This window comes from Nycticebus coucang, chromosome 12 (assembly GCF_027406575.1).
Source record: "Nycticebus coucang isolate mNycCou1 chromosome 12, mNycCou1.pri, whole genome shotgun sequence".
Taxonomy (NCBI): domain Eukaryota; kingdom Metazoa; phylum Chordata; class Mammalia; order Primates; family Lorisidae; genus Nycticebus; species Nycticebus coucang.
The window spans coordinates 95,616,149-95,630,756 of NC_069791.1; the positions used below are offsets into that span (position 1 = coordinate 95,616,149).

General features: G+C 46.6%; 1 protein-coding gene across 2 annotated transcripts in view; it reads right to left on the bottom strand.

Moving 5' to 3' along the window:
* Positions 1–5,563: 5,563 nt before the first annotated feature.
* BMERB1 (bMERB domain containing 1) overlaps positions 5,564–14,608 on the bottom strand; it is a 148,020-nt gene continuing 138,975 nt past the window's right edge. Inside the window, exons 3-6 of one of the 2 annotated variants that reach the window (XM_053556379.1) lie at positions 11,555–11,628; positions 10,860–10,974; positions 9,897–9,979; positions 5,564–7,140 (exon numbers count right to left, since the gene is read on the bottom strand). In XM_053556379.1, the coding sequence (XP_053412354.1) occupies positions 7,028–7,140; positions 9,897–9,979; positions 10,860–10,974; positions 11,555–11,628 (385 nt within the window). In that variant the 3' untranslated portion in view covers positions 5,564–7,027. The remainder of the gene's footprint in view (positions 7,141–9,896; positions 9,980–10,859; positions 10,975–11,554; positions 11,629–14,608) is intronic. The other variant, XM_053556378.1, reaches the window with a different exon arrangement.

The window sequence follows — 14,608 nt, forward strand, 5'->3', positions numbered from 1 at the left end:
CCAGGCCCTCAAGAAATGCTGGAGAGACTTAGCAAGAATCATCTACTTTGTGTATTTGTTCTCACACCTTCCCTATGTCTCAGCCAGGTCTGGACACTGAGCTGCAGAGAGGTGAAGAAAGCAGCCCAGGCTACATGCAGGGCTCCGGTTGGGGTTTTGAATCCAGGCATTCTGGCTCCAAGCTGAAGCCCTTTGTCACTTTCTAGATCATGTTTCGTTTTGCTAACCCTGCTGGTCGGTGGGTTTGGTTCAGATTTAACACTGCCAGGCAACCTCCCCTCGCCCTTCCTCTCAGAGCACCACCTCCCTTACTAACACAGAAGCTACTTAACTAGTGGGATTAAGCAGCACATTCCTGATGGGAAACATTACCTGATGTTGGTTCTTCCGGCCAGCTTTCCTGGGTATTTTGTCCCAGCCCACGTGGCCTGTCACACTGCCCCACTGCCCCTCTGGTGGCCTCAGGCATGTTGGCATCACTGCTGTTCAACTGCAGGTGAGCTGGGCTGTTGAATCCTGCAGGGCTGGCCAGCCAGCTCGGAGCTCAGAGGTTTGTGACAGGCTTCGCTGCCCTGGTGTGGAGTCGCCTCTAATCCATCACAGCTCAAAGAGGAATGAGGACAGCGATGCTGCTGGAACTACATGGGTAAAATAAACACCCAGGCCTGGCTGGCAGCCCCAGGCCTCTGCTCACTTGTCCTGTCTGGACCATTCACATGCTGTGCGACTTTGAGCTAATCACTTTTCTTGTTTGAGCCCCAGTTTCCCCATCTGATATATGGGGGTGATTATAGTCACTCCTCTGCTGGGTCCATCTGGCTTCTGTTGCCAGCATTTTGCTGCAACTGCTCATGTCAACACATCCTATTGCAAACTCCTCGGATACCCACTGGTTCAGTCCTTAAGGTCACCACAGGTTGATCCTTGAGGAGCAATGAGAAGGGAGATGGGAAAATTCGGCAGGGGCTTAGGAAACCACATGGATGGAGGGAAGGCATAGGAGACTTTCTTTTAAAGAGACAAGGTGTCTGTTGCCCAGGCTGGAATGTAGTGGCCTGAAGATAGCTCGCCACAGCCTCGAACTCCTGGGCTCAAGTGATCCTCCCACCTCAGCCTCCCAAGTAGCTGGGACTACATCTTTGTGCCACCATGCCTGGCTAATTTTTTTTTTTTTGGTAGAGATGGGGTCTTACTATGTTGCCTAGGCTAATCTCAAATTCCTGGCCTCAAGCTGTCCTCACACCTCAGCTGCCAAACAAAGTGCTCAGATCACAGGCCTGAGCTGCCATACCTGGCACAGGAGACTTTTAAACTGGGAGCCAGTTAAAACACACTTGGTTAGACTTGCCCTTTAGGAAGATGGTTTTAGCTTCTGAATTGTACCTGGGTAAGACAAGGCAGAAGATGACAGAAAGAAGGGCTGGCAGGGCAGCGCAAGACCAAGCAGCAGCAGAGGGAATGATGTGTGAAAATCTAGGAGAAAATCAATGGAGAGCACAGCAAGGGTAATCTAGGAGCCCAGGGAAGCTGTGGTCCTAGCATGGACAGGGGCCTTGGGGAGAGGATAGCATGAGACTAAGGGTGAAGAAAGAACATGAATTTCATCTCAAAGCCACCTTTTAAAGAGTGGGCTGCTGTGTGGAGAATGAATTTAAGGGGAGAATGATTATGCTGAGGCGGCCAATCAAGAAGGTTCTGTTGACCAAGTGGAAGAAGATGGGTACTAAGCTGGGGTGTGGCAGACTCAGGAGAGGAAGCTAAAGGCTTGACCACTGAGTGGTTATGAAGAGGAATACGGGCACCAAGGGCAAGTCCTAGGATGGCTCTGGGCAACCCAAGATGAAAAACACACAGGACAAGGTGAGCGCCATTTAGGTCTGGGGCCAGCCAACTTTTTCTTAAAGGACCAGAGATTTTAGTTTAGGATTTATAGGCCTTTCATTCTCTGTCATACCCACTCAACTCTACTGTGGTAGTACAAAATCAGCCATAGATGATTTGTGAACAAATGGGTGCCTATGTGCCAATAAAACTTTATTTACAAAACAGATGGCAGGTAGAATTTTGCCTTGAGGGCAATACTTTGCAGATCCACAGTTTACATTTGATGTGCCTGCTCTTGGTTCAAAGAGAGAGTCTTGGGGAGCAGTTGTCATCTGAGCTTAGGAGAGAAGGAATCTAGGGGCTATCAGAGTGTATGTGGCCATCAAAGATGTACAATGAGATCAGGAGAGAAGAACAGCATGCCGAGGGCCAAGCCCTGAAGAAGAGGCGAGTTAAAGGAGCAGGGAAAGAACTCCTAAGCAGAGGAAGCACAGACAGAGCAGCAGGTCCTGGTGATCCAGCCAAGTGTGCGTCTACACCGCATGCTGCAGAGAGCTGGGATAGCATGAGGCTGACATGCCTGGACTGGATATGTCACCAAATGCTTGTATCCCTGGTGAGTGGATTCAGTTGCAGGAGAGTGACAAAAAACAAATTAAAATAGATTCCAGAGGGATCTAGAGGTTAGGAAAATAGAGACAACAGGACTATGCCTAATTCTAAAGAAGTATAGCTGGAAAGATGCAGGGAAAGGTGGTGGATGCCGGGAAAGATGAGATGGAGGTACTTTTAGTGTGTTTTTGGGTTTTTGGTTTTTTTTAATGGGAAAGATGATTTTCAGTGACAATGGGCAGAGAAAGGATAAGCAAGGGTCCAGCAGAGGTGGAGGATGAATGATGAGTCTGCCACTGACACCCATGGGGCCAGGTTGAGGGATTGCTGCTGTTTCCTCTTTGGTAAAGTGAAGGAGTAACAGGCCCTACCTCGCTGGGCTGACCTCAGGAGCTAACCAGCTTGTGTGTGTACACTGCTCAACATACATTGAAAAGCAGCAATACTTGTTATTCCTTTTTTGAAGTTGTGTATGTGTGAGTATGTGTATGTTTGGTTTTTTGGCTTTTATTTATCTTTGTGAGACAGAGTCTCATTCTGTCGCCTTGAGTAGAGCGCTGTGGCATCATCATAGCTCTCAGCAAACTCAAACTCCTGGGCTCAAGCAACCTTTTGCCTTGGCCTCCCAAGCAGCTGGGACTACAGCATAGGCCACAATGCCCAGCTAACTTTTTTGTTTTTCTTAAGAAACAAGGTCTTGTTCTGTCACCCAGGCTAGACCTCAGTGGCCCAATCAGAGCTCTCTGCAACCTTGAATTCCAGGCCTCAAGCAATCAATCCTCCCAGCTCCCAAAGTGCTGGGATTACAGGTGCGAGCCATCAAGCCTGGACTGTTATTCCTGTTATCATCCTCCCTCATTATTTCAAAAGGAGAAAGCCTAGGTATGCCCAAGCCCGTGGTCTGCAAGGTTTCCCAGCTTTGCCAGCAGCCGTGGGGATTCAGGAACATACTGAGTTATTATTTTCTTCTGTGACAGCCTCAATAAATGAGCTTTTTTGTTTGTTTTTTAAAAAAATCAATAAGAATAGCAGTAACATAAGGTAGGTCTCCCCCAGAGCTTAGAAGTACTAGAGGCAGGATTTTTATGAGGGTTCGATCTCTTTTGGATTATTGCATCAGTGAGTAACCAACTGCTCTATGGTCTTATTCAGGCTTCCTTGACCCATGTTTTCTATGAAGAAGGGATGTGGTGGGCTCTTTGCAGCCTCAATTTTTACCGCAAATTAGAGTGGGAAAGGTCTGCAGTGGGTTAAATAGTGCCCCCCACCCCAAATTCATGTCTATTTGGAACCTCAGAATGTGACTTGGAAATAGAGTCTTGAAAGAAGCCATTGAGGTAAGGATGGAGATGAGATCATACTGGATCCGGGTGGGTCCTAAAGCCAATGACTGGTGTCTTTGTAAGATGAGGAGAAGACGCACAGAGGCAGAAACGCAGAGGAGAGGCCATGTGAGGACAGAGGGAGAGACTGGAGCAATGCAGCCAGGAAGGTCAAGGAAATGCCAGGAGCCACCAGGACCTGCGAGAGGTGAGAAGGACTCCTCCATTCAGCCTTCAGGGGTGCGGGACAGAGGGCCCTGCAGACACCTTGACTTTATGTATTTATTTTTTGAGACAGAGTCTCAAGCTGTTACCCTGGATAGAGTGCCATGACATCACAGCTCACAGAAACCTCAAACTCCTGGTCTTAAATGATTCTCTTGCCTCAGCCTCCCAAGTAGCTGGGACTACAGGTACCCGCCACAATGCCCAGTTTTTTTTTGTTGCAGTTGTCATTGTTGGTTAGCAGTCCCAGGCTGGGTTTGAACCTGCCAGCCTCGGTATATGTGGCTGGTGCCGTAACTACCGAGGCTGGCTCGGCACCAAGCCATGGGAGTTTTTTTGTTTTGTTTTGTTTTGTTTTGTTTGGAGACAGTTTCACTATGTCGCCCTTGGTAGAGTGCCATGGTGTCACAGCTCACAGCAACCTCAAACTCTTGGGCTTAAGTGATTCTCTTGCCTCAGTCTCTCAAGTAGCTGGGACTACAGGTGCCTGTCACAACACCTGGCTATTTTGTTGTTGTTGTTGTTGTCATTGTTGTTTAGCAGGCCTGGGCTTGTTTCGAACCCACCAGCCCTGGTGCATGTGGCCAGCACTCTAACCACTGAGCTACGGGTGTGGAGCCAGACACCTTGACTTTAGATGTCTGGCCTCTAGAACTGTGAAAGGACAAATGTCTGTTGTTTTATGCCACCAAATATAAGGTCGTTTGTTATGGCAGTCCCAGGACACTGACACAACCTGACTTCATGCTTGGTGTAGGGTAGTAAAGGAGGACACAGTGTCCCTGTGGGGTGGCAGTGGGTGGCCTGAGGGACCCTGTCCAGCATTGGAAAGAAAATGACATGCAGACCAAAGCCTAGACTGAAGCAGGACTACATCTGTGACAGAGTGCGAGGACAGGTCATGCCCCTGTGGCTGAAGGGGTCATCAAACCAAAGACCACAGGCCATGGGGCCCACTGCCAGAGACACTCTGCATCAACTCCACAACTGCTGTGACTGGAGACACATTCAGATTAACTTTTTGCTTTTTAATCATTATTATTATTATTATTTTTAGACAGAGTCTCACTCTGTTGCCCAGGATAGAGTGCCGTGGTGGCATCATAGCTCATAGCAACCTCAAACTCTTGGGCTCAAGTGATCCTCATGCCTCAGTCTCTTGAGTAGCTGGAACTATTGGCACCCACTACAACACCCCACTAGTTTTTCTATTAGTAGAGATGGGGTCTCGCTCTTGCTCAGGCTGGTCTCAAACTCTTGAACTCAAGGGATCCTCCTGCTTTGGCCTCCCAGAGTGCTGGGATAATAGGAGTGAGCCACTGCACCCAACCCAGATTAAATTTTGATTTACAAATATTTTGAAAATGCTGCTCATTAGTCACCCCAGAATTTTACTTCTAGGAGTTTATCATTAAGGGAAAATTAAACACTCAGATGAAGCTTTTTCCTCCAAGAGGTTTATTGTGACGTTATTTATACCACAGAAAAACTGGCAACAGTCTAATTGTCCAGTAGTGACCAGTGAAATGGTTAGATAAATTACCGTATATCCACAAGATGGATTACTAAGCAGCCATTGGTAAGATTAATGAAGAATGTTTAATGTTTACAAAGAGCTTTTAATGATGTAAGAGAATGGTGGTGATATAATAAGTAGGAAAAAATGGTTTTAAAGTGATACAATATGATGTCAGTCATGAAAAAAGAAACGCACAAAAAAAGACTGAAAAGAAACATGACAAAATGTCAAAGTAGTCTTAAGTGAAGGAATAATGGTATTAAAAAAAACCTTTATACTTTCTGTACTTTTAAAATGATTTAATATGTACATGGATTACTTCCATAATCAAGGAAAAAGTAGAAACTTTTAAAATGCTGTGTACGTGGTTTCCATTTTTATTTTCTCTGATGGATGATTGCACATCAGCAAATCTTGAGTTACGCTAACTACTTAGGCCGCTCACGACACACACACGTACAGAGAGGTCACACAGGCTGTGCCGGGCTGGCTGTAGCAAATGTACATCAAGTTAAACGGGTGGAACTATTTGGTGGCTGGTTAAAACACACCACCAGGTATTGGGGTACGATCAGGTCAGGCTCCCTCTCCCAGCGATCGCTGCTCTTTGCGGAGGTCTGTGTGTTGGCCTGGTGAGGTGGCATCTGCTGGCATCTCTGCAACAGTCCCTGGGGGGTGTAGTGCCTGAGTCAACATCTGCTCTGGGTCCCCTTTTCATCCATCTTGGCCTTGGCATTGCAGCTTCTTACTTGCCACCTTTTCTGCACATTGGGTCTGCCCCAACCCAGACCCGCCACCCCCACCAGCCCCACTCTACTCCATGTGTCCACCTGGGGCAGACATAGCAGCTGAGAGCTCAGTGGATGCCCCTGATGTGAACTGTCCCCAGACACAGGATAGGAGGAAGCAGGAGATGTGACTATGACACCGTACACAAGCTCCATCTTTAGAGACTGGCCATCTGTGTCTCCAAGAAGGCTATGTGAATGGTGCCCTAGAGAGACATGGGCTGTGTGGAGCCCTCCAGGGCACAGCTGTTGGGAGAGGACAGACAGGACAGGGGCCTGTGCCCATTTGGGGCAGGCCTGACAGCAGAGCTGGGAGGGTGGATGGGGGGATGTGTCCAACATTGTGCTAGATTGCTGAGAAATCACAACTACACACACCTGGGGAGCATGCCCCTCTCCCAGTTCATTCACACGGTGGGTTAGATACAGCTAGATAGAAGTGGAGATATACTTTTTTTGAGGGAGGACCTTTCCTGGTGGTTAGATAAACAGAGAGACAGACTCCTGGGTTCGGCATGCTCTGGGGAGGGCCATGCGACGGTGAGGGACTCCCTATTGCTACACTCTGTACAGGGTGGCCTGGCCCGCCTGCCTTGCCATGGCCCCTGGCGACAGTCACGGGCTTGCCTTCAACCCCTTCTGCCTTGGAGAGCTCTTGAGCCCCAGTGAAATGGGGGCTAAGAAGACAAGAGGGTGGGAGGGGGTCCCCGTGGCCCTGGGGGCACCCCACGTGGGGACTACATGATGTTGCACTGGGTGGCCCCGCAGCAATCTTTGATGAGTGCCAGCCCTGTCTTGGCCACTGTGGGCTTGCTGGGTGGGGGCTCTGCTTTCTTCTCTGCCCGGGAGCCTGCAGCAAGACAGGAGCATGGAGGGAGAAAGGGACAGAAAGAAAGAGGTAAGGTGAGGGAAGCACTGACTGTCCCCAACCCCAGCCCCACCACAACCCTCTGCCTGTTGTTCTAGGTTTTGTGCAGGTGATGTGGAGAACTAATGTACATTTTATATGATAGCTATTCCCCCTTTCATGTGAACCCACTGGCTTTCAGTTATCAGTCTTCAAACACAGCTGTTAGCCCTTCTCCTAGTCAGTTCTCCTCTCTATTGTACCCACCAAGTGTATAGCACAGTGCCTGGCATTCAAGAAGTATTTGGTGAATGGAAAATGGGGAATTTTGTTCAAGTCACTTCAATCTGAGGGCTTATAGTTTTCCTTTTTTTTTTGTCTAAAACTAAGAAGGTAGGCTCATATTTTTCAATTCTTGAAACTACTCATACTTTTTTTTTTTAGATACCTCCACCTCCCATTCTTTGTTTTATCTCCTTCCAGAATTCCTACCAGACATAAGTTAGGACTTCTCATTTTACCTTCTATGTTTCATAATCTCTCTTTTATTTTTCCATCTCTTTTTCTCTTTGTGGTGCATTCCAGGTAATTTTCTCAGGTCTGCCTTCCAATTTATGAATCCTCCCTTCAGCTATATCTCTGTATTTAATTCATTGAGTTTTTATGTTGGTGACAGTAATTTTTATAGAATGCTAAAGTTTTGCAAGTCCACCTATTCTTTTTCAAAGCATCCTGCTATTTCATTTTGGTTGTTATTCCTTCTCTTATCTCTTTAGTAAATTAAATGTACTTGGTTTATTGTCTCTTTTAAATAGTTCTATTGTTTCTGGTTCTTGGAAGGACACTCTCTTTGTTGGATCTACTGATTCCCCTCGTGGTGATTCAATTATTCATGGATTTTTATTTTGTATTGAGAGCCCGTCTTCATGGTGGTTGTTTTATCTGTGGAGTACTGTGCACCATGGGATTCAGAAAGTTCCCTACTTAGCAGTTTTACATTTGCTCTTGCTAAGGTCCTAGAGATTCCACTGGTTTTAGATTAGCTTTTTATCATTCAATTTGAGATTCCAGCACCAGATGAGGGTGTAAACTTGCCCTTTACTTGTGGTGGGGCAATTGGTGTTTTGATTTCTTGCCAGAATCATCTCTTTTTTTCCATCTATGTGCCTTGTGGTTTTAAGGGCCAGTAGAAGGGACCATGGTTCTCTTTCCTTCCTCCCCAAACTCTACAACCCTGTGTTCATCGGATGTTAATAGATGATCAGTGAAAACTGGGTTTATGGTTGTATAGACAGTGGTAGCTTTTGGTCTTTTATTTCCCCAGCAAGATTCCCAATCCCTCTTCCTCTGATAACAGCTCATGTCCCTATGGCTGTAGGAGTATCGTGTTCCATAGACCGAGGCAATCAGATTATCCCAGTCTCCTAGTGACAGTAATGGGTCTAAGAGGTGGAAACATGATCCAAGAAGGGCTAATCAGAATCTTTCCCTGGCATTTATTTAGATATCAGAGGAGAAGATCTGTGACATTTCCTCAGAGCTGGTTAAGTTATCAGTGTGGAGTTCTGGCCCCATAGAGAAGGCCTGTGTAGTAGGAGAAAATGAGCTAACAGGAAAAGAGAGATAGAGATGAGAAATAGAAGGAAAGTGAGGGAGCTAATAGTGTTCAGTCCCTGAGGCCCTAGTTCTTGTCGCTCTTTCATCAACAAATTCCCTTTTATGCTTAAATCAGAACTGGGCATTCATTTTTTTCTTTCCCTTCCTTCCCTTCCTCCCTCCCTTCCTGTTTTGTTTGTTTGTTTTTGAGACAGGGTCTTGCTCTGTCACCCAGATTAGAGTAATGACGTCATCAGAGCTCACTGCAACCTCAAACTCCTGGGCTCAAACAATCTTCCTGCCTCAGCCTCCTGAGTAGCTGGGATTATAGACATGCACCACTTCACCCAGCACATCTTGCTATTTTTTTCTAGCAGGGGGGTCTTGCTCCTGCTCAGGCTGGTCTCAAACTCCTGGCCTCAGCAATATTTTTACTTTGGCCTCCCAAAATGTTGGGATTACATGTGTGAGCCAATGCACCCAGCCTCTATTTCTTATAACTGAAAGGGGATTCACTAATACAGCAGTTAGACAGATCTGAGAAATACTGGGTGAACATAAAGAAGACAGTTCCTTGACAGCAGGATCCATTATCATTTCAATATTCTAGTGGACACTGGGACCCTTGACCCAAACAGAGGGTCAAGAATGTAGCATTTCACAGACTAATTTCACTTAAAACCCTTTTTGCTCTGGGTATGAAGCTAACATTGTGAAGCTAACATTCTAAGAATTATGCCTCTCACTCCTCCATAGATTCCAGCCCTAACAGAGGCCAGAGTTCCCTGAGCCTAAGTGGACACCCAGTTCCTTCTATGAAATTCACCAAACCACGTGATTAGGGAGGCACAGCTGCTGCCAGGACCAGCTACATTGTTTGTGGAGTTCAGGGCAAAATAAAAACTCAGAGCTATGTGTTCCAAAATTATTAAGAATTTCAAGACAGCAATAGCAGAACATTAAGCCCAGCACAGTACTGTTCTAGACGTGGGCCCCTCGGCAACTGCACAAGTTGTAGGCCAGCAAGGCTGGCCCTGCCGGCTGCCATTTCATGTTCAAGTTTGATCTCTAGAAAGCATTTTGTTTCACCCCCCTCTGGCCCCCAGACCTTCTTGAAATATCCTTTTCCCTTTCTTGGAAGATGGTAAGGAATATGAACTCACTGGCTGGAGATTTGGTTACTTTGTCTAGAGGTTTTAACTTGATTCTCAGGAAATCAGCCATTTCCTTGTCTTCTTCTTGCTCCCTGTGAAGGCAGATGTGTAGGAAGAGGAAAGTACAGTAAACAAAGAAAACTTCAAGGAACCAGTGAAATAAAGCCCATAGGTTAGCAGGTGGAAGCAAGTGTCAAGCTTTGTGGATGGTGTGTATGTTGTCGTGTGTTATGTGTGTATGTTGTATTTGATGATCCTGCTCTGAACAAGAAACAAGAACAATGGGGTAAATGCTTACCCAGAACTAGAGTGAGATCTCAGGACAGAGGCTGAGGCATCACAGGACCCAGCCTCCCTGCTGCGGATCAGTGAGCTAGGCAACACCTCCCCTGACCTTGTACCTTTAAGCTACCCTGTTCACCTGTGCTCTCAATGAGCATGTCTCAGTTCTCAGAGAACAAGTCATCCTTAGCTCTTCCAAGAATCACTAGGGTAAAGTTGGTGGGTCCAGCCTGGCTGAGCTAGGCAAGGCACATCCCAGAGACCTTGGAGAGGAGGTCTCTGAGGACACTGGATAAAGAGGAAGCTGCCCTCTGGGTTGGAAGGGGCCCCGAGGGCCTCTCTTCTTGTGCAGGGCTCCAACTGAAGGAGATTTTGAGAAGTTGCCCTGATGAGTTGTGAAGGCATGTAGGAAGCTCTGTGTTATGTGATATAATTCCTCCCTGGTCCTCTCCGTGAATGACATTCACTGAAGATACACAGACTTTCATTGGATTTGAGTTTTTCTTGAATATGGAACGGGTCCTCCGGCCAGAAGGCTGAGATTCATTTGGATGCAGTGTCCGGGGACTACTGGATGAGGCCATACCTCTTAGGAAGGCTGTGAGTCCCAGGAGCAGACGATGGGTGCTGGGAGAAAGTGGACTCTTGGTGCCCAGCAGTCCAGTGCTCGTGGACACGCAGTTCACTCACCGTAACCGCTCAACCTCCGCGTCATCCACCAAGAAGTCTCTCTTCTGCACCAGTTTGTGGATCTTCTGGATTAGCTCATCCTCTCTCTGCTTCTGCAGCTTGGTTTTTTCTTTTTCTGGGAAGAAGAAAACATCGACAAAGAATCAGATGAGGGTGACCTATTGAAGAGACTTGAGTCTGAGGCCAGGGTTATAAAGCTGGCTCTAAGCAACTGGACCTCTTCAAGCCTTAGTTTCCTCCTCTGTAAAATACACACAGTGAGGTTTAAAATGCAGTGATGTTAGTAAATGGCTTAGCAGGAAGCTCGGCCTTAGCAGGAGCATTTGGTAAATGGGGACGACACAGCAAGGGGAAGGTAGAGGGCGAGGAGGGGCTGGTGGGGGAAATCACTTTGTGGTCAGAGTAAGCCTGCCCCAAATACCAGGGGCTGGGACCCAAAGAGAAAAGCAAAGGCAACTTCCAACTCCTGGGCTTAGGTGATTCTAACCCTAACCCTAACCCTAACTTTGATATCTAAATTTCTGCCAAAAGCTATTGAACCCAGGTCTGCCTGAAGTTGTGTTTGAACCATGAGGTCAGGGAGTGCTGCATTGTAAGAATGAGGCCACGCCTGGAGAAGACAGGAACTTTGTCTTCCAGACCCTACGAGTAGAAATGAGCAGCTGCTTGACATGAGGTGAAGGCCAGATGGTTACCTGGGATGGCGACCAAGTTCTGCAGCTCCTGCTTCAAGTCCATGATGTCTTTACAGAGCTGGATGTCATCCATCCTGGGGAAACAGGACACCATGCAACAGTGGGTTATGTCAGCAGAGCACTGCACCCCAGCACCACCCCAGCATCACCCTGATGAAAACAAAGAGGGCTTGCATACGTGGGTTATCCTTTGTAAAGGCCACACATGCTCATGGTAGACCTCTTCCTTCAAAAGGAGAAACTCCAAAACCACCTATTTTCTCACCACGTAGAAATGATTGATTACTGTTATTAACACCTTAATAAAGTTCCTTCCAATCTTTGTGTCTTCATGTGCCAAGCTCTTTTTTTTTTTTGAAACAGAGTGTCACTATGTCGCCCTGGGTAGAGTGCTGTGGCATCACAGCTCACAGCAACCTCCAACTCCTGGGCTTAAGTGGTTCTCTTGCATCAGCCTCCCAAGTAGCTGGGACTACAGGCGCCTGCCCCAACGCCCAGCTATTTTATTTTTGTTTCAGTTGTCATTGTCCTTTAGCTGGCCTGGGCCCGGTTTGAACCCACCATTCTCAGTGCATGTGGCTGGCACCGTAACCACTGTGCTATGGGCACCGAGCCAATGTGCCTAGCTTTTGTTTGCTTATACACGTGTGCTTGTGTTGCAGGTTCACTATTTTGTTTTTAGCCTATGTTAAAAATGTTTAAACATCACAGAAATACAAAACATAGAGAAAATCTCCTCTCATATATGTACCAACAAGGCTAGATATCTAAAATGCACATCTGTTATTAAGTTTTAAAAAAGGAAATTGCAATTTACTTTTACTTTCCAACTTAATAATCTATGTTAGACATCTAGCCATCTCAGTAAATGCAAATCTCATTTTTAACAGCTGCATAGTATCCCATTGTATTGATATACAGTAATTCATTTAACAATGGCTCTGTTCATGACCATCTGGGTTGTCTCCTGCTGTTAGAAATGCAATTTCTGGGGCTAGTGACTTGAACACTTACATTTTAATCAGAATTTCCATATTGCCCTCTAGAGAGATCGTGACCACTATTCCCAGCCAGCACCAGTGTGGGGGGCCACGCTCCCTCCTAAAAGCTCCATAGCTGGGTCACATGGACAGTTTTGCATTGCTCATTATGGTTTTGTGTGCATGCTGCAAAAATTAACTCACCTTACTATAGACAAGGTCTCTAATGATTGCCTGGAGTGTCACCAAATAGATGTATCAAGGTTGTGGTAATTATGCCCTTATCTGGACGATTTTAGGTGGGTTTTCAGGTTGTGTGTGCTATGTCAGCCACTGTAGAACGAACATGGACTCCCGTAAGTCTTCTTGCTCATGTTGGATTATTTGGGGAGAGGGATTCACATTCTCAGAAGTGGAACCGCCAAGGACAAAAGAATGGATACGTCCACAGCTGTTGAGACACGTTTTCGAGTAGCTTGCCCACAGTGTAGATGTGTGTGTTCACTCCGCACTTCTCTATTGAATACCTACGATGTTGGCCCCAGTCCCCAGCTCTCAGGACACAGCAGCCAACAAGACCAAGCCATGGGGAAGCTGACATTTTGGCAGTAGAGTCAGAGGGTGAACACATACATAATACTCCAGATTCTATGGAGAAGAGTGAAGCGGGTGAATGGGTCAGTTTGGACACAATTTCCTACTTTGCTCCTGATAGCTGTCCTTGGGGGAGACAGAGGGATAGCATTAATATTTGTTTTATCTATGAGGAAACAGGTAAAGGGGATGGGCTCAGTGCATGCAGGTAGCAGGGCAGGATCAGGACCAGAAATCAACCCTTGGGATCTGAGTCCACTTATCTTGCTGTCCATCCCACAGCATCTTCATTGAGAGTCCGGTCTGCTGACTCCTTTTCGCAGGGCCACCTGCCCACTAGCTTGAGGCGTGCAGCCCTTTGCTGGTGAAGAACTACTCGCGTTTTCCATTCCAATTCTAGCACCCCAGCTTCCAGGCAGGGGTGCTGTGCCTCAGCCTGCAACTTTTGTTGCCAAGCTTTTATCAAGCCCTGCCCTAGGATGTCCTAGCAGGTGGCAGCTGCCTCGAATGAGCTTGGACTTTCCAGAAGGGCACAGGCTGTTCCTGCAGGTTTCTATAGCCATTGTTCCACCAAAGGGACTCCAGAATCCTTTTCCACAGCTAATGCAGAGATCAGGTTACATTAGTGGTTCTCAGTGAGGGCTATTTAGTCCCCAGGAACATTTGGCAATGCCTGGAGATGTGTTTTATTATTACAACTGAATGAGTGTTGCTCTAAGGGCGGCTGCTACCAGCATCTAGTGGGTAGAGGCCTGGGATGCTGCTGAACACCCTTACAGGGTTCAGAACAGCCCCCGCAACAGAGAACAATCTGGGCCAAAATGGCAATCACGCTCAAGTTGAGAAATCTCATATTATAACCACAGGATTGACACAGACACCTCACTGACAATTTTTGCAAGATGTGAGAGGAAAAGATGGAGAAAGGAAAAAGAAGTGTAGTGATTAGAAGCCAGAGTTTTGACACCAAAGAGCTTGGTCTCAAAGGGGCCAAAGTGCTGTAGTGACTTCATTTCTCTGAGTCTCACTTTTCTCATCTTGAAAATGGGAATGATGATAAGACCACTTTCGAGGATGATTATGTGTGTCAAGCATTGAACACAGGGCCTAGGATGGACAGAGTAAAATATTATCTGGCAGGTAAATAGCTGGCAGGTTTGAATCCAGCCCAGGCCTGCCAAACAACAATGACAACCACACCAAAATAATATCTTATTATTATGATGAACTGTGAGAGAGAAGCAGGAAGGAAAAAAGAAACCAAGAAAATGTGGCTGAACAGTCACTGTTTCTGAGAAATGGAGCTAAGATGCAAAACCTGTAGAGAAAAAACTTCTATTGATTTTCTTTCCATCACAGTTTTTGTTGTTGTCATTTGTTTTGTTTTTGTTTTCTTGAGACAGAGTCTCACTCTGTTGCCCCAGGCTAGAGTGCTATGGCATCATAGCTCACAGCAACCTCAAATTCCTGGGTTCAAGTG